Here is a 20,415-nt window from a genome sequence, read left to right as displayed (position 1 = left end):
ATATTACCTCCAGGGAAGTTTGCCGAGTGTTTGTACTGCGATGTCAGTCCGCCTCCCATCCTACATATCTTGTCTCATTTCATCGAGTCGCCTGTCATATCCAATTTATACAGTCATACAAGCTACATCCATACATTCATGCATTCATACAATCATACATTCATACATTAATACTGTCACGTATTCATACATTCATATATACACAACATATACACAATATCAATTCATACAGGGTTGCATCTGTCATCCAAAGTCTTGTTTGATCGTGTCCTTTCGTCTCAGTCCTCAATCGTTTCAAGCTGTCAGTCCTAAACAACGGACCGCTTGAGTTTACTTTCTATCTTCTTTCAAGCTGCCAGTCCCCAACAACGGACCGCTTGAGTTTACCTTCTAGTTTTGTTTCAAGCTGCCAGTCCTAAACAACGGACCGCTTGAGTTTATCTTTTTGTCTTGTTTCAAGCTGCCAGTCCCAAACAACGGACCGCTTGAGTTTATCTTTTTGTCTTGTTTCAAGCTGCTAGTCCTAAACAACGGACCGCTTGAGTTTACCTTCTAGTTTTGTTTCAAGCTGCCAGTCCTAAACAACGGACCGCTTGAGTTTACCTTCTAGTTTTGTTTCAAGCTGCCAGTCCTAAACAACGGACCGCTTGAGTTTGTCTTGTTTCAAGCTGCCAGTCCCAAACAACGGACCGCTTGAGTTTATCTTTTTGTCTTGTTTCAAGCTGCTAGTCCTAAACAACGAACCGCTTGAGTTTACCTTCTAGTTTTGTTTCAAGCTGCCAGTCCTAAACAACGGACCGCTTGAGTTTACCTTCTAGTTTTGTTTCAAGCTGCCAGTCCTAAACAACGGACCGCTTGAGTTTATCTTTTTGTCTTGTTTCAAGCTGCCAGTCCCAAACAACGGATCGCTTGAGTTTATCTTGTTTCAAGCTGTCAGTCCCAAACAACGGACCGCTTGACTTTACCTTTTATCTTGTTTCAAGCTGCTAGTCCTAAACAATGGACCGCTTGACTTCACCTTTTATCTTATTTCGAGCTGCCAGTCCTAAACAACGGACCGCTTGAGTCTACTTTTTATCTTATTCCAAGCTGCCAGTCCTAAACAAGGACCGCTTGAGTCTACTTTTTATCTTGTTCCAAGCTACCAGTCCTAAACAACGGACTGCTTGAGTTTACATTTTGTCATGTTTCAAACGGTTAGTCCCGACCAATGAACAATTTGAAATCACATTTTATTTCATCCACTGTCATCCCCAGTGTGTCTGGTCAAGAGTTGTCACTAAAAAGTTTCGTCTTCATTAAAAGTTACCGCTCTCAATCAATACGATAGTAGACGGTCATTTTCCCCAGTGAAACTACATTCTCCCTAGCGGAGTCGGATCCCATTTTTCAACGAATTTGGGTATCCCGTCGTTGTTTCTCGTCTCAGTCAAGTCAACTTTGCCGTCCTGCATTCATACAAGCATTTCACGAGCATTCATACATCTTAGGTCCAAAATTGGTGTACTTTGTATTTAAGTCTCTTCGCTCCGATCGAATTAAAGATTTCATCTTCAAATCTCCGGACGAAGAAACTTAAATAGGGGCATCTGTCATACCCCAATTTTTGACCTAAGATACCATTGACACATGTCGATCGATCTCTGACGTTTCAATGAAAGATTCGGCAGAGAGGTATTTTAAAATACCTCATTTTTAGTTCTGAGTCGGACCCTCTCTTTTTTAGTCGTTATTTCCATCTTTTATCTTGTTTAAATTAATTTGATTTTTATTTTAATTAGTCATTTTCATTTTAATTAGTCATTCATTTTATTTTTCAATTAATTATTTCTCTTTTTTTAGATAGGTCCAAAAGTCTGTATAATCATTTTTTTATTTATTTTATATTCATATTTCATTATTTCTATTATTATTTTTTTTATTTATTCATAAAAATCCAAAAAAAAGAGTCCAAATAGTGTCCATAGGTCAAAAAACGTCCAAGTGCAGGAACTTTTCCATCAAGCTACAAGCCACACGCCTATTTTCAATCTCTTCCATCCTCATCCGCGGCAAACAGCTTTCATTCTAATCCAAAGTGCAAATTTTCTGCATCTTTCAACAAACCCTAACTCATAACCTGAGTCCTATAAAAACCAAGCCTGCAAATACACATTTGGGGGGGGGAGCCGATTTTCACAATACAAAAAACCATCATCACCGATTCCAAAACTCTGATTTTTTCTCACACATATCCAATCGACCCAATTCACAAACATCAGACCTGCAGCATCACAACTCAGTCAAACTCAACGCACAAAAAACCAATTTTTCACAGCCAATTTCAGAGTCGATTCACACACCAATTTCACGCACACTTTCATCGACCAAACAACCTCAATCTAACAAATACAAGTCATCAACCGAAAGCAGCTTTCAATCTCTAAATCGCAAGCCAATCGACCCGTCAACAACCCAATCAAGTTGAACCGATTCCAACCCAACATCCTGATACCAACACACAATCGGCGCCAACATCACAGACACAACAACCAAACCCTACAAACAGTAAGGCGGAGCCGCTCAGGCCGTAGGTCGACTATAACAACAACACATCCGTCGCCGTCACAAACAACAGCAAGCAACAGGATTCAATCCTTTTTAAAGGTAGTACTTTTTTCTCTTTCCATTAGATATAGGGTAAAGTTTAAACCTTTCTCATCTTAAAGTAAAAATAAATCGAAAATAAAAAGAAGGAGTAGAAAGGATCAAACAAATTGTAAAACAAAAAACAAATTAAGGAAAAAAGGAGAAAGAACACGTCTGTGTTCTTGTAACATAAAAAGAGAGAACAGAGAGCTTGAGAGCCTTATAGAAGGACCGAGAGAGAAGAAGCAATATAGGGGGAGCGTGTCCGACTTATCTAGGAAAAGAAAGAGCAATTTCTTGTTGAGAAGAAGTAGAACATGTGACAGAGAGCTTTTCATTCTGTAGGGAGGTAGTGAGAAAAGATTGAGAAGTGGGAATTGGAGAGAAGCTACAGCCTATATATAGAATGAACCGATCCATTGACCCGGTTCGCTTGTGAACCGACCCGGTTCTCTTGTGAACCGGCCAAACCCTGAGGCCCACATGCGCCTCTGTGTGTCCCCTAAGCCCAATTTCGCCTTTCTTGCTAACTGCACCCCTTTACTGCTTGCTGTATCCCCCCTGCATCATTTTTTAGTCCTCTTCATCTTAGTTTCATCTCTTTCATTTCGTTTGTTCATTTCATTTCATTTAACTTTACTTCATATATTTATTTAGTCTATCTTAGTTCATTTAGGTTAATTTTATCTCTCGCATTTGCTTAGTTTATCTAGGGTTTTAGCCTCACTTCATGCATTTGTTTAGTTACTTTAGTTTTATCTAGGTTTTAATCTTACCTCATGTTTTTAGTTTAGGTTTATTGTTACTTACTATCATTCTGCATGTTAAATTATTTATATTTGTCGCACACAATTTAGAATGTATAGTAGGCTTTAATGTAATTTATCGCTCATTTTCTTTCTTTGCACATAATTTAGAATGTAAAATAGGCTTGAATGTAATTTATTTTTATAATTTATTTTTATTATCGCAGACCATAGCATGTATAATAGGTTTTTTGTAATAGCTTAGGTGCATGTGTGCGTGCGTAGGTGTATGCTTTTTATGCTTGTTAGTTTAGGTAAAAGGCCTTTGTGGTGGTCCAACGCCACCATGGGGTCCTTACGCTTTTATTTCTTTACGCTCCGTTAGTTTAATTATATTCTAGTTATTTGAAAACCACAAACAAAATATTTTTTTAAATAAACCTTGATCTTAAATCAAGTGCCGTCTTTTTTCTTTTATTTTTTTAATCAAACATTAATCAATTTAATTTTATTTTGAGTCTCTTTTTAAATATAAAAAACACAAACAAATTCTCACTTGCCACTTTGGCTTTCTTTCATTTTTAAAACCTTTTTTTCAAAAACCTAAAAAAACACTCAACCAATCAAACGTCTTTTTTAACCCCGAACTACGAGGTTTTGATCCCTCACGGGTACGTAGGCAGAGGACATTCGTCCTTCCAAATCAATAAAATGTAGATAAACTAGGTCTCCTTTCTTTCATCATTTCAAACTCCCTTTTTTTTTTTTTTTCAAAAACAAGCAAGTTATAACACATTAATTAAATAAAATCAAGAGGTTCCCGTAGAGTACTACGGACATAAAGGGTGCTAACACCTTCCCTTTATGTAACTAACCCCCGAACCCAAAATCTTTTCAAAATGGGGTAGTTCGAACTTTTTTCCCCTTTTCTTTAAAAAATTAAATGTTCAGTCGTGAAATCAAAAGTGAGTCAAACGCTAATCAAATAGCCTTGATCTCCGAAAAATGACGCGACAGAAATGTCATACCCCAATTTTTGACCTAAGATACCATTGACACATGTCGATCGATCTCTGACGTTTCAATGAAAGATTCGGCAGAGAGGTATTTTAAAATACCTCATTTTTAGTTCTGAGTCGGACCCTCTCTTTTTTAGTCGTTATTTCCATCTTTTATCTTGTTTAAATTAATTTGATTTTTATTTTAATTAGTCATTTTCATTTTAATTAGTCATTCATTTTATTTTTCAATTAATTATTTCTCTTTTTTTAGATAGGTCCAAAAGTCTGTATAATCATTTTTTTATTTATTTTATATTCATATTTCATTATTTCTATTATTATTTTTTTTATTTATTCATAAAAATCCAAAAAAAAGAGTCCAAATAGTGTCCATAGGTCAAAAAACGTCCAAGTGCAGGAACTTTTCCATCAAGCTACAAGCCACACGCCTATTTTCAATCTCTTCCATCCTCATCCGCGGCAAACAGCTTTCATTCTAATCCAAAGTGCAAATTTTCTGCATCTTTCAACAAACCCTAACTCATAACCTGAGTCCTATAAAAACCAAGCCTGCAAATACACATTTGGGGGGGGAGCCGATTTTCACAATACAAAAAACCATCATCACCGATTCCAAAACTCTGATTTTTTCTCACACATATCCAATCGACCCAATTCACAAACATCAGACCTGCAGCATCACAACTCAGTCAAACTCAACGCACAAAAAACCAATTTTTCACAGCCAATTTCAGAGTCGATTCACACACCAATTTCACGCACACTTTCATCGACCAAACAACCTCAATCTAACAAATACAAGTCATCAACCGAAAGCAGCTTTCAATCTCTAAATCGCAAGCCAATCGACCCGTCAACAACCCAATCAAGTTGAACCGATTCCAACCCAACATCCTGATACCAACACACAATCGGCGCCAACATCACAGACACAACAACCAAACCCTACAAACAGTAAGGCGGAGCCGCTCAGGCCGTAGGTCGACTATAACAACAACACATCCGTCGCCGTCACAAACAACAGCAAGCAACAGGATTCAATCCTTTTTAAAGGTAGTACTTTTTTCTCTTTCCATTAGATATAGGGTAAAGTTTAAACCTTTCTCATCTTAAAGTAAAAATAAATCGAAAATAAAAAGAAGGAGTAGAAAGGATCAAACAAATTGTAAAACAAAAAACAAATTAAGGAAAAAAGGAGAAAGAACACGTCTGTGTTCTTGTAACATAAAAAGAGAGAACAGAGAGCTTGAGAGCCTTATAGAAGGACCGAGAGAGAAGAAGCAATATAGGGGGAGCGTGTCCGACTTATCTAGGAAAAGAAAGAGCAATTTCTTGTTGAGAAGAAGTAGAACATGTGACAGAGAGCTTTTCATTCTGTAGGGAGGTAGTGAGAAAAGATTGAGAAGTGGGAATTGGAGAGAAGCTACAGCCTATATATAGAATGAACCGATCCATTGACCCGGTTCGCTTGTGAACCGACCCGGTTCTCTTGTGAACCGGCCAAACCCTGAGGCCCACATGCGCCTCTGTGTGTCCCCTAAGCCCAATTTCGCCTTTCTTGCTAACTGCACCCCTTTACTGCTTGCTGTATCCCCCCTGCATCATTTTTTAGTCCTCTTCATCTTAGTTTCATCTCTTTCATTTCGTTTGTTCATTTCATTTCATTTAACTTTACTTCATATATTTATTTAGTCTATCTTAGTTCATTTAGGTTAATTTTATCTCTCACATTTGCTTAGTTTATCTAGGGTTTTAGCCTCACTTCATGCATTTGTTTAGTTACTTTAGTTTTATCTAGGTTTTAATCTTACCTCATGTTTTTAGTTTAGGTTTATTGTTACTTACTATCATTCTGCATGTTAAATTATTTATATTTGTCGCACACAATTTAGAATGTATAGTAGGCTTTAATGTAATTTATCGCTCATTTTCTTTCTTTGCACATAATTTAGAATGTAAAATAGGCTTGAATGTAATTTATTTTTATAATTTATTTTTATTATCGCAGACCATAGCATGTATAATAGGTTTTTTGTAATAGCTTAGGTGCATGTGTGCGTGCGTAGGTGTATGCTTTTTATGCTTGTTAGTTTAGGTAAAAGGCCTTTGTGGTGGTCCAACGCCACCATGGGGTCCTTACGCTTTTATTTCTTTACGCTCCGTTAGTTTAATTATATTCTAGTTATTTGAAAACCACAAACAAAATATTTTTTTAAATAAACCTTGATCTTAAATCAAGTGCCGTCTTTTTTCTTTTATTTTTTTAATCAAACATTAATCAATTTAATTTTATTTTGAGTCTCTTTTTAAATATAAAAAACACAAACAAATTCTCACTTGCCACTTTGGCTTTCTTTCATTTTTAAAACCTTTTTTTCAAAAACCTAAAAAAACACTCAACCAATCAAACGTCTTTTTTAACCCCGAACTACGAGGTTTTGATCCCTCACGGGTACGTAGGCAGAGGACATTCGTCCTTCCAAATCAATAAAATGTAGATAAACTAGGTCTCCTTTCTTTGATCATTTCAAACTCCCTTTTTTTTTTTTTTCAAAAACAAGCAAGTTATAACACATTAATTAAATAAAATCAAGAGGTTCCCGTAGAGTACTACGGACATAAAGGGTGCTAACACCTTCCCTTTATGTAACTAACCCCCGAACCCAAAATCTTTTCAAAATGGGGTAGTTCGAACTTTTTTCCCCTTTTCTTTAAAAAATTAAATGTTCAGTCGTGAAATCAAAAGTGAGTCAAACGCTAATCAAATAGCCTTGATCTCCGAAAAATGACGCGACAGAAATGGCGACTTCACTGGGGATACCCCTAAGAGGGTTGAGCCTAACTTGGTCTTATTTAATTTTTGTGCTATTACTTGCTTAAAAAAAATAAAAATAAAAGATGGAAATACCTGTATATATGTTCTTCCTTCTTCTTTCTTCTTTCTTTTAACGTGAGTGGTGAGATGAGTCCTAACCCGGACTTGAGTGAAACATAAGATAGGAGTGGTAGACTCATAGTGGCATACCGAGAGTATTCTCGTGTCTTGTCACACGTGAGATAACCACACTTAGCGGAGGAGCTTGAAGTGATATATGTCGGCGGGTGTTGTCACGCTTAGACTTTATTACTCTTAAGTTTCCGTTGAACGCTAAGGACCTTTAGTAACCCTTAACCCATCTTGGCCTTTTTAGGACGTAGTGCGGTGGCTAACCGGGTGTTGTCTCGGTATTAGTCGACTGCGATACTACACTCGAACTAGACTTTCCTACGAACGATGTTGGACCGGGTGTTGTCTCGGTATCCGATAAAGTTCAAAGGCGGTCGGAATTCGGGAACTTTGGTAGAACCCTTGTTGCAAGTACATTTGAAACCATAGTCCCTACCAAATGGTGTTGTTACCCTTGACTCCAACATTGTATACCTTAAACCTCATCATGTTTTCCATGCATAATCATACATGCATTCATTCATTCACAAATAGTTCTTTTTCTCATTCATAAAATATCAAAGGACTTATGTAGTTTTTGTAAACATCATAGGAAATGGAGAATGTAAGGAGGACTCATAGGTATGAATTCAAAAAACCAGACTTGGAGAGCTTAAGGAAATTAGCAAGGAGATTGGAGGATCCAGATCATTTTCGAGGGCGGTACGGTTGCTTGGTCGACATTCTCATGACAAAGGTGGATGAGGGACTCCTCAATACTTTGGTCCAGTTTTATGATCCGATCTGCCATGGCTTTACATTCCCAGATTTTCAGCTCTTCCCCACACTAGAGGAGTATTCTCATTGGGTTGGTTTACCTGTACTCAACCAAGTGCCCTTTCATAGCCTTGAACTCACCCCTAAAATCCGAGCTCTCGCAGAAGCCCTTCACCTTGAAATAGCAGATATAAAAAACAAGTTCGTCCCTAGAGCCGGTCTTCAGTGCCTATCCTACAACTTCCTCCACCAAAAAGCCACCACTTGTCTTAATAGATCAAAGATTGATGCCTTTGAGTCTATCCTTGCCTTGCTCATTTATGGCATTGTGCTCTTCCCAAATGTTAACGATTTTGTTGACATGAACGCCATTCAAATTTTCCTAACTCAGAACCCAGTTCCCACTCTGCTTGCTGACACCTATGTTTCTATCCATGAGCGAACCAGTAAAGGGAAAGGAACCATCATTTGTTGTGCACCTTTACTCCACATGTGGATCACCTCACACTTACCCCGTCCTAAGTTTAGGCCAGAATATGTTCCATGGTCCCAAAAGTTCATGACCCTTACCCCTAATGACATAACTTGGTTCAACCCAGCTTGTGACCCAGAAGCTATCATCTACAGGTGCGGAGAATCTAACAACGTACCCCTCCTAGGTATACGTGGAGGAATCAGCTATAGCCCAGTTCTTGCTAGACGTCAGTTCGGATACCCTATGAAGATGAAGCCTCTGTACCGCATCCTAGACAGAGATTTCTTCCTCTACAAGGAGGATGGTACGAACCAAAAAGCTCAATTTGTGATAGCTTGGCATTCCATTATCAGGATGGATAGGAACCAGTTAGGAAGAAAGTCGAATACCGCCCATGAAGCTTATGTCAAATGGGTCATCGATCGAGCAAACAAACTGAAGATGCCTTACCCTCAACGAAGGCTCACAACCTCAACTATTCCGACCATGCCCTTACCTTTACCCCCAAAAACTCAGGAGGAAAGCCAAGAGCGGGAAGCTGTGTTAATCCTTGAAAATGCCACCTTGAAAAGGAAATATGATGAAGCTATGCTCAAGATGGAAACTATGAGTGGTAAAATAGAACAGCAGGAGCATGAGCTCCTCGAGCAAAAGGAACAAATAGCTAATAAGGACGCTCAGATTCAAGCTCAAAGCGCGAGGCTCGCACAATTTATCAGCAAGAAGGAGCGCATGGATTTCTTCACAGGGGCACACCCGGATTTCGAGGAGTAGTCCACTACGAAAGCTCAAGATATTCCCAGTTGTTTCACCACTTTATGTTATTTTCAAGCTTTTTTGTGATGTACTTTGGAGCCTATCCCTTGGCTCAGTTTTGTTAAAAGGGAATTATATTGTAGTACTTTAATTATTCAATAAATTTTCAATTATGATGTTTACAAATTTGCTTTTATAAGTCCTTCGATAAATAAAAATGTGTCTATTTTTGCATAACATCATGCATCATTTTGCATTTCATAGTCTCAATTCCGAGTCTCACAAATTTTTCTTTTCCATAAAAAGGTCAACCCGTGTCACAAAGTGGTCCGACCGTTCTCAGTCGACTCGCAGCTACAACACTCGTGCAAACAAAAAGAGTGAACGTATCAATCTGAACAAGAGATCACAACACTCCAGGCCGAGTCAGAGAGACTGAACACCCTGGTGGTTTCACTGGTAGCTTCGCAGAAGCAGTCGCAGTTCCAGTAGGGGCTCGAACGCCAACATCAACAACAGCCTCCAAAGATGCAGTTTGACCCAATCCCAATGACGTATGCGGAGCTGCTTCCCATCTTGCTCATGAAGAACCTTGTCAAAACTAGAAAGCCTCCTCGAGTGCCTATCGAGTTGCCGGTTGGGTATCAACCTGACCTCTCATGTGCCTTTCATCAAGGAGCACCCGGCCATGACATCGAGCACTGTTTATCTTTGAAGATTGAAGTCCAGAAGCTGATTGAAGCCAATACGTTGCTCTTTGAAGGTTGAATTCAGATGTGCAGATTAATCCACTGCCAAATTATATTGCCTAATATTGTGACACACGGAGTGGATAACTGCAATTGGTTCGTTTTTGATGTTCCTCTTACTACTCATTTGTTCAAATAATGTTTGTTTGTTGCTTTTCGCTTTTCAAAAACATCCTTTCGTCCCGCCCGAGACGAAAGTGAACTTGTGTAGGGCTTTTTGCTTCATGTGTTTTCCATCATTAATAAAAAGGTCGTTTTGATCCCGACTTTGATTTTATCTTGTGATTTTTCTGGAAAAATGGTAATACAAAAAACCAAAAAAATAAAAAAAAAACTTTCTTTAATCATTCTCAAATATCTGCATAATCATCACTTGTCAAAATCAATAATCAAATCATGCATTAATAAACCCTTTGAACACGTTAACCATGTACTCTCTTCCAACTTTGAGTTCCCTGTGTCCGAAGCTGAAGAAGGGAAGAATGAAGAGACTTCCGATGAGATCTCTCACATACTAGGGCGTCTTAGCCGTCAAAGCTGCAAACAAAATATCAAGAAGATTGTCCAGAAGATGGCATTCATGGACGAAAGCTGGCTTGAGGTGCTACCATTCGCTTTGCTCAGATATCGTACTTCAGTGCACATTTCAACAGGGGCAAACCCCCTCCTTCCTCAATATACAGCATGGAGGTCGTGCTTCCCGTGGAGGTCAAAGTCCCATCAATAGGAGTTCTGCTAAAGTCCAAGCTTGATCAAATTTAAACGCATGACGACCTTGTACAAATATATCAAAAGAGGTTTGAAACAAGCTTCTAACAAAAAGATTCGTCCCCATGAATTTCAAGAATGGAACTTTGTACTACCTTCCAATCAGACTCCAAAGGGCAAGTGGACGACTATGAAGGCTCGTGTGCAATGACTCTTGTGACTACAGATGTTGACGAGCTAGCACGTCCTGCGAACGCCGATGCAGTCAAGAAATACTTTGTCAAAAATACAAAAAAAAGAAAGGCTCGATAAGCCGCAAACCTGAAAAGGCGGCTTAGGCAAAAATGAGCGTCTTGGTGGACTGAAAACCCGAAAGGGCGGTCCAGGCAAAAATTAGAGACAAAAAAAATAAAAATAATGATTATCCTGATAGATTGAAACCCAAAAGGGCGAGCTATGCAAAATTTAAGGATCATGACAAGTAACTGCATCAGCCAGCACAGTCTTCTTGGGGCATCCAGTCGTCAAAAGAACCTCCGATTCGAAGCATCTGCTGGTCAAAGACTCGGAACTGGGGCATTCAAAGTTGTTAGGGAGTATAACGGTTATTGTGTTCAATGTACCTTCCAATATATTTACCATTTTCCAAATTTTTCAAAGATCCGTGGAGCCATGCCATTGGCAGGTCCCCACTCAATTCATCAAATTTGAGCCTGTGCCCAATTATTTGGAACTCTCATTTATTCTATTTGCAAAATTTCTTCTATTTTTGATGGCAATACTCGAAGCAAAATTTTTCAAAATACAAAACTTTTTTTTACATCTTTTGAAAAGTGTGAACAACAAACACACTCTCTTTGAACTTATGAGTAGTTGAAGCGTACATCAGTATGCGCCTTGAGAACGGTTACACTCCAAAAGAGAAACATGTCTAAACACAATGGAGGCGACCTCTGCTTCAAGCAAGATGCTTTCACAGTCAAAATATATACAAAAAATGATACAAAAATAAAAGCTCGCTAAGTTGAAAACCTGAAAGGGTGGCTTAGGCAATAGAGAGCGTCCCGGTGGACTGAAAACCCAAAAGGGCGGTCCAGGCAAAAATTAGGGGCACAAAAAAGGAATATACTCCCGGTGGACTGAAAACCTGAAAGGGCGGTCCAGGCAAAAGTTAGGGATTTTCAAAACAAAAAAAAAACAAAAAAAGACTGCTGAAGCATGCCAAGGGAAAAGCACTCTGCGTCGGTTTACAAATGGCGACTTCTTCCAGACTTTTGGTTAAACAATGGCTCTCTCCCCGGGAGGCATCAGTTGCTACCTTGTGCCGGATTTTACACCGTCAACGGCTCGATTTGTTCACAATAATATTACCTCCAGGGAAGTTTGCCGAGTGTTTGTACTGCGATGTCAGTCCGCCTCCCATCCTACATATCTTGTCTCATTTCATCGAGTCGCCTGTCATATCCAATTTATACAGTCATACAAGCTACATCCATACATTCATGCATTCATACAATCATACATTCATACATTAATACTGTCACGTATTCATACATTCATATATACACAACATATACACAATATCAATTCATACAGGGTTGCATCTGTCATCCAAAGTCTTGTTTGATCGTGTCCTTTCGTCTCAGTCCTCAATCGTTTCAAGCTGTCAGTCCTAAACAACGGACCGCTTGAGTTTACTTTCTATCTTCTTTCAAGCTGCCAGTCCCCAACAACGGACCGCTTGAGTTTACCTTCTAGTTTTGTTTCAAGCTGCCAGTCCTAAACAACGGACCGCTTGAGTTTATCTTTTTGTCTTGTTTCAAGCTGCCAGTCCCAAACAACGGACCGCTTGAGTTTATCTTTTTGTCTTGTTTCAAGCTGCTAGTCCTAAACAACGGACCGCTTGAGTTTACCTTCTAGTTTTGTTTCAAGCTGCCAGTCCTAAACAACGGACCGCTTGAGTTTACCTTCTAGTTTTGTTTCAAGCTGCCAGTCCTAAACAACGGACCGCTTGAGTTTGTCTTGTTTCAAGCTGCCAGTCCCAAACAACGGACCGCTTGAGTTTATCTTTTTGTCTTGTTTCAAGCTGCTAGTCCTAAACAACGAACCGCTTGAGTTTACCTTCTAGTTTTGTTTCAAGCTGCCAGTCCTAAACAACGGACCGCTTGAGTTTACCTTCTAGTTTTGTTTCAAGCTGCCAGTCCTAAACAACGGACCGCTTGAGTTTATCTTTTTGTCTTGTTTCAAGCTGCCAGTCCCAAACAACGGATCGCTTGAGTTTATCTTGTTTCAAGCTGTCAGTCCCAAACAACGGACCGCTTGACTTTACCTTTTATCTTGTTTCAAGCTGCTAGTCCTAAACAATGGACCGCTTGACTTCACCTTTTATCTTATTTCGAGCTGCCAGTCCTAAACAACGGACCGCTTGAGTCTACTTTTTATCTTATTCCAAGCTGCCAGTCCTAAACAAGGACCGCTTGAGTCTACTTTTTATCTTGTTCCAAGCTACCAGTCCTAAACAACGGACTGCTTGAGTTTACATTTTGTCATGTTTCAAACGGTTAGTCCCGACCAATGAACAATTTGAAATCACATTTTATTTCATCCACTGTCATCCCCAGTGTGTCTGGTCAAGAGTTGTCACTAAAAAGTTTCGTCTTCATTAAAAGTTACCGCTCTCAATCAATACGATAGTAGACGGTCATTTTCCCCAGTGAAACTACATTCTCCCTAGCGGAGTCGGATCCCATTTTTCAACGAATTTGGGTATCCCGTCGTTGTTTCTCGTCTCAGTCAAGTCAACTTTGCCGTCCTGCATTCATACAAGCATTTCACGAGCATTCATACATCTTAGGTCCAAAATTGGTGTACTTTGTATTTAAGTCTCTTCGCTCCGATCGAATTAAAGATTTCATCTTCAAATCTCCGGACGAAGAAACTTAAATAGGGGCATCTGTCATACCCCAATTTTTGACCTAAGATACCATTGACACATGTCGATCGATCTCTGACGTTTCAATGAAAGATTCGGCAGAGAGGTATTTTAAAATACCTCATTTTTAGTTCTGAGTCGGACCCTCTCTTTTTTAGTCGTTATTTCCATCTTTTATCTTGTTTAAATTAATTTGATTTTTATTTTAATTAGTCATTTTCATTTTAATTAGTCATTCATTTTATTTTTCAATTAATTATTTCTCTTTTTTTAGATAGGTCCAAAAGTCTGTATAATCATTTTTTTATTTATTTTATATTCATATTTCATTATTTCTATTATTATTTTTTTTATTTATTCATAAAAATCCAAAAAAAAGAGTCCAAATAGTGTCCATAGGTCAAAAAACGTCCAAGTGCAGGAACTTTTCCATCAAGCTACAAGCCACACGCCTATTTTCAATCTCTTCCATCCTCATCCGCGGCAAACAGCTTTCATTCTAATCCAAAGTGCAAATTTTCTGCATCTTTCAACAAACCCTAACTCATAACCTGAGTCCTATAAAAACCAAGCCTGCAAATACACATTTGGGGGGGGGGGAGCCGATTTTCACAATACAAAAAACCATCATCACCGATTCCAAAACTCTGATTTTTTCTCACACATATCCAATCGACCCAATTCACAAACATCAGACCTGCAGCATCACAACTCAGTCAAACTCAACGCACAAAAAACCAATTTTTCACAGCCAATTTCAGAGTCGATTCACACACCAATTTCACGCACACTTTCATCGACCAAACAACCTCAATCTAACAAATACAAGTCATCAACCGAAAGCAGCTTTCAATCTCTAAATCGCAAGCCAATCGACCCGTCAACAACCCAATCAAGTTGAACCGATTCCAACCCAACATCCTGATACCAACACACAATCGGCGCCAACATCACAGACACAACAACCAAACCCTACAAACAGTAAGGCGGAGCCGCTCAGGCCGTAGGTCGACTATAACAACAACACATCCGTCGCCGTCACAAACAACAGCAAGCAACAGGATTCAATCCTTTTTAAAGGTAGTACTTTTTTCTCTTTCCATTAGATATAGGGTAAAGTTTAAACCTTTCTCATCTTAAAGTAAAAATAAATCGAAAATAAAAAGAAGGAGTAGAAAGGATCAAACAAATTGTAAAACAAAAAACAAATTAAGGAAAAAAGGAGAAAGAACACGTCTGTGTTCTTGTAACATAAAAAGAGAGAACAGAGAGCTTGAGAGCCTTATAGAAGGACCGAGAGAGAAGAAGCAATATAGGGGGAGCGTGTCTGACTTATCTAGGAAAAGAAAGAGCAATTTCTTGTTGAGAAGAAGTAGAACATGTGACAGAGAGCTTTTCATTCTGTAGGGAGGTAGTGAGAAAAGATTGAGAAGTGGGAATTGGAGAGAAGCTACAGCCTATATATAGAATGAACCGATCCATTGACCCGGTTCGCTTGTGAACCGACCCGGTTCTCTTGTGAACCGGCCAAACCCTGAGGCCCACATGCGCCTCTGTGTGTCCCCTAAGCCCAATTTCGCCTTTCTTGCTAACTGCACCCCTTTACTGCTTGCTGTATCCCCCCTGCATCATTTTTTAGTCCTCTTCATCTTAGTTTCATCTCTTTCATTTCGTTTGTTCATTTCATTTCATTTAACTTTACTTCATATATTTATTTAGTCTATCTTAGTTCATTTAGGTTAATTTTATCTCTCGCATTTGCTTAGTTTATCTAGGGTTTTAGCCTCACTTCATGCATTTGTTTAGTTACTTTAGTTTTATCTAGGTTTTAATCTTACCTCATGTTTTTAGTTTAGGTTTATTGTTACTTACTATCATTCTGCATGTTAAATTATTTATATTTGTCGCACACAATTTAGAATGTATAGTAGGCTTTAATGTAATTTATCGCTCATTTTCTTTCTTTGCACATAATTTAGAATGTAAAATAGGCTTGAATGTAATTTATTTTTATAATTTATTTTTATTATCGCAGACCATAGCATGTATAATAGGTTTTTTGTAATAGCTTAGGTGCATGTGTGCGTGCGTAGGTGTATGCTTTTTATGCTTGTTAGTTTAGGTAAAAGGCCTTTGTGGTGGTCCAACGCCACCATGGGGTCTTTACGCTTTTATTTCTTTACGCTCCGTTAGTTTAATTATATTCTAGTTATTTGAAAACCACAAACAAAATATTTTTTTAAATAAACCTTGATCTTAAATCAAGTGCCGTCTTTTTTCTTTTATTTTTTTAATCAAACATTAATCAATTTAATTTTATTTTGAGTCTCTTTTTAAATATAAAAAACACAAACAAATTCTCACTTGCCACTTTGGCTTTCTTTCATTTTTAAAACCTTTTTTTCAAAAACCTAAAAAAACACTCAACCAATCAAACGTCTTTTTTAACCCCGAACTACGAGGTTTTGATCCCTCACGGGTACGTAGGCAGAGGACATTCGTCCTTCCAAATCAATAAAATGTAGATAAACTAGGTCTCCTTTCTTTGATCATTTCAAACTCCCTTTTTTTTTTTTTTTTTTTCAAAAACAAGCAAGTTATAACACATTAATTAAATAAAATCAAGAGGTTCCCGTAGAGTACTACGGACATAAAGGGTGCTAACACCTTCCCTTTATGTAACTAACCCCCGAACCCAAAATCTTTTCAAAATGGGGTAGTTCGAACTTTTTTCCCCTTTTCTTTAAAAAATTAAATGTTCAGTCGTGAAATCAAAAGTGAGTCAAACGCTAATCAAATAGCCTTGATCTCCGAAAAATGACGCGACAGGTTCCAACAAAATTAAGATTTATTATAAGCGTATAGAAATCTTGGTTATGCTAAAACTCTTAAGTGGAAGTATAAATGAATGTAAATCATGCTCTTGAAATGGTGGAGTGGAGTCCACTTGTAACCTCTCTTGAAACCTGAGAAGAGATTTGAATTTTTTGTGATCATTTTTTAATAACGGATGGAGTATTTTATTGGGATACTTTCTCTTAGGGTGTGTTTGGATTGAGGGTTTAGGAGGGGAAGGGAGGGGAGGGCTTATTTTTCGTTTTGAAATTACAGACACTATGAAATGTTTTTTAAAAAATTAAAATAATAACATGATAAACAATCATATAATACTTCAATCACACTAAATTTATTTTAGAAAAACATGTTATATAATCCGTAATTAAAAAAAGAAAAGCAAACCCTCCCACCCCTTCCCTTCCTAAACCCTCAATCCAAACACACCCTTAATATAAGAGTTGAACCACCAAAAAAAAAAAAGAATAAATAGAATCACATAGATAGATATTAGAAGATGTTAAAAGAAAAGGAAAGGTCCGAAGATTGAAACGAATAGAAGTTACATCAATTTTCCACACTAAAAAAGGGATTAAAATATAATGGGAATTGCATGAAAACTAAAGAAAAACAAATGAATACAATAAATCAATGTGAGGGAAATTTGAAGAAAAAATTAACGAAGGATATAATAGAAAAAAAAGGGTTAATTAAGTAAATGGTCCTTATAAATATTCATAATTTTTTTTTAGTCCCTACAAAATAAAATCAACATTTTTAGTCCCTATAAAATTTTCGATCAACATTTTTAGTCCCTATAAAATTTTTCCATCAGCATTTTTAGTCCCTAAAATGCTTAAGTAAAATGTCACAGGGACTAAAAAGTGTGATTTTATTTTATAGGGACTAAAAACAAAATTGTGAATATTTACATGGACTAAAAACTTAATTAACCCAAAAAAAAAATTGACCAATAAAATCACCAACTAAATCATCCATTCATATTTAAATTGAAATTAAAAATAAGAAGTGTAAGATGAAAGTATGTACCAGTTGTTGCCAAATGGATGAAATGTACGTTTCTCTTTGTTCTGAAAACAATGGATGATAAAAGTGATAAGAAATATAAATCTTTGGTGAAACCTTGTCAGTTTTCTTTTGTAAATATAGATGAAATGTCTCTTGCAATTGTAATTGTAATTTGGAACGTACCTGCTCCCATTTTCATTGGTTTTTTTGTCTTGAAGAAAGAACAACAGAACCACTCAATTCTCATTAGCAATTAGCAAATATAGATAGAGAAACTGCCATAAATCAATTACTTTGAGTTATCAGAAGTTAGAGATGAAAATAAAAAAAAACTGAAATGTAGGGGTATATTTGGAATAAAAATATGCAAAGAAATAGAAACAATAAATATCTTAATTTTTCTTGTAACTTCTATATCCCATAGTTCTTGAAGCAAAAATTACTTAATAAAGATAAGGACAGGAAAAAAATGAGTAGAACATAAAGGCCAAAAGAATATAAGGGAGAAAAAAATTGAATGAACAGAATCAAGTGGTGTCAACAGTGAAAATTGAATGAACTTTGTTATAATTCACAGCATCAATTCCATCACAAAAACAAATTACACATCATAAACACATTTAGCACAAAGAATGCAAGAGAGACAAAAATATTTAAAGAAGAAATCAGTAAAGGCCTAAAAAACCACCATTACCACCAAAACAATAGTTACTAAGCAAGATAATTAAGGCAACATATATACTTTTAATGCCTAAATCATGTATAAGAATTAGCTTCATTAGAAAACACAAAAAAACAAATTATAATTTTTTTTTATGAACCCACTTGTGTTGGTCGGATGATGTTGGATTAAGACTAATACTCAAAGGCACCGATAATACCCGCTGTAAACTCTTTTAAAGGGCTAATTTATCTTCTTAAAAAAAATTACTAAATTATTAGGTAAATAAGTGTTGGAGAAGGAAGTAATACACAATGGCACCAATAAAGTCTGTTGTAAACTCTTTTAAAAAATGTCTCAAAAATTGGTGAACCATTGCAAAAGTGTAAGATAGTAAACATGTGAATGGACAACATAGAGAAGGAAAAGAAGAAAAATAGCTTTGTGTGTACCTTGAAGCAATGTGGAATATATGCTCTGAATATGTGTGTATCATTTCATGTGTATAAAATTATTGTGTTGGAGGTTGATAATAAGAAAACCACTCCTCATCTTCACGGGTAATAAAGACAACTAAGGATGTTCTAAAATCCAACAAAGAGGACAAAAAATATTTAAACAAATGGGAAATTAATTTTGGATAATTTATTGGAGAAATTGAAAAGACAGCATAGCAAGTGGTTAAGTGCAATAGTTATGTAAAGTATCAGACTATCCATCATATACTATCAATATTCCTGACATCATACACAACCTATCTTTATGCATTTACAAAAGAGTGGTATGTGCATCTCTTACAATTCAAGGTTGATGATTAAGAATATAATTAATGATAGTAAAATAAAAAATTTCAAAACAATGATACATGAAAAATTGAAATAGGAAATTAAAGAATATATAATTTATATTGTGAAATAGAAGGATTGAACAATACCTTAACTCGCTGAATCTAGGTCTCCTGACAAAACAAAAAAAAATATTGAAGATGAAATTGACATAACAAAAAAGAAGTGAGGAAAATAATCAAAACTAAACAAACCTGAATTATAAACATGGAGTCTATAAAAAAAGTTAGTAAGTGAAAAGGAGAAAAAAAAATATATTTGAGAAGAAGGGATACGGATAGATGTTGAGAAAGAAGAAACACCATGAAAGTGCTTAGTTACCACCACAGATCCTCTCTTCCTTGCCCAATTTCCTCAACCTGCATGCACGTTTCAATTTTAGTTTTCTTTTTTGTATATACTATAGTTAACAATTTTTTATTTGTTGTAAAGGATCAACAAATCAGTTACTCCTTTCTCGTAACTTCTATAAGTGGTTATTGCAGATTTAAATTACTAACTTGCATGCGGTTACCAAATAAATGTGAAGGGTAATTTTGGAATAGAAAAAGGGCTACACCAAACAAAAGTATTGCCTTTATTAATAGGTATAGATATATTTTGTTAAAAGATATTATATTTGTTATATTGTTCATATCACTGAAAAAATAAGTATAGTTTCTTGCAATATGAAAGTACAAAATATCTATTATCTATACCTAATTTTTATCAAAATCAAATTAATTTTATGGAAGGATTTTAATATGATGTTAGATTTCTTTGATTTGGATTTTTCTAATGAGAAATGAACTTCTTGGAATTGATGGTGCTGATTTTTTTTCCCGAGTAAATTGAGGGAAAATGGGAGTCCTGTGCTGGTATAAAGAAACTATAGCATATAGAAGGTTGCTCTATAGGCCTCCATCGGAAGATAGTTTCTGAGAGAATGTAACTTCGGACAGGTTTGTGCCATCGGAAGATATAGTTTCGATAAATTGAGACTCTTGAGCAAACATGAGTGGCCTATAGAGAAATTTCCTATAGCCTAGAAGAGACCATTTCACTACATATTGGGTTTTGGGGTTTGAGTTCTATAACATCCCTTTTGAGGCTACTGCAAAGGCATGATTTATTCACACAAGTGAGAGGAGATTGAATGGAAAATGTACTATCTCAGCAAAATTGAATAGAGTTTTATCTCAGCAATTCCCTTTTGCATGATTAGGTTGCCATCTGTTCTTGTCGCAACCAAGCAAGTGAGACAGATGAAGGGAAAATGTTCTAGCCAAATCTATTTAGATTTTACCTTAGCAAATTGTAGTGAAGAGAACAAACACAACCTTCTAC

General features: G+C 36.7%; 1 protein-coding gene across 1 annotated transcript; it reads left to right on the top strand.

Annotated features, from left to right (window-relative positions):
- Window positions 1-7,938: 7,938 nt before the first annotated feature.
- LOC146953140 (uncharacterized) lies at window positions 7,939-9,348 on the top strand. The gene has a single exon (XM_085740987.1). The coding sequence runs from the start codon at window positions 7,939-7,941 to the stop codon at window positions 9,346-9,348; it is 1,410 nt and encodes a 469-aa protein (XP_085597113.1).
- Window positions 9,349-20,415: the final 11,067 nt, after the last annotated feature.

Source organism: Medicago sativa, chromosome 1 (genome assembly GCF_051527215.1).
Source record: "Medicago sativa cultivar Bolivia chromosome 1, Bolivia_mono, whole genome shotgun sequence".
NCBI classification, from domain to species: Eukaryota; Viridiplantae; Streptophyta; class Magnoliopsida; order Fabales; family Fabaceae; genus Medicago; species Medicago sativa.
Note: the sequence above shows the minus strand (reverse complement) of the source record. Positions and strands in the feature narration are given on the sequence as shown.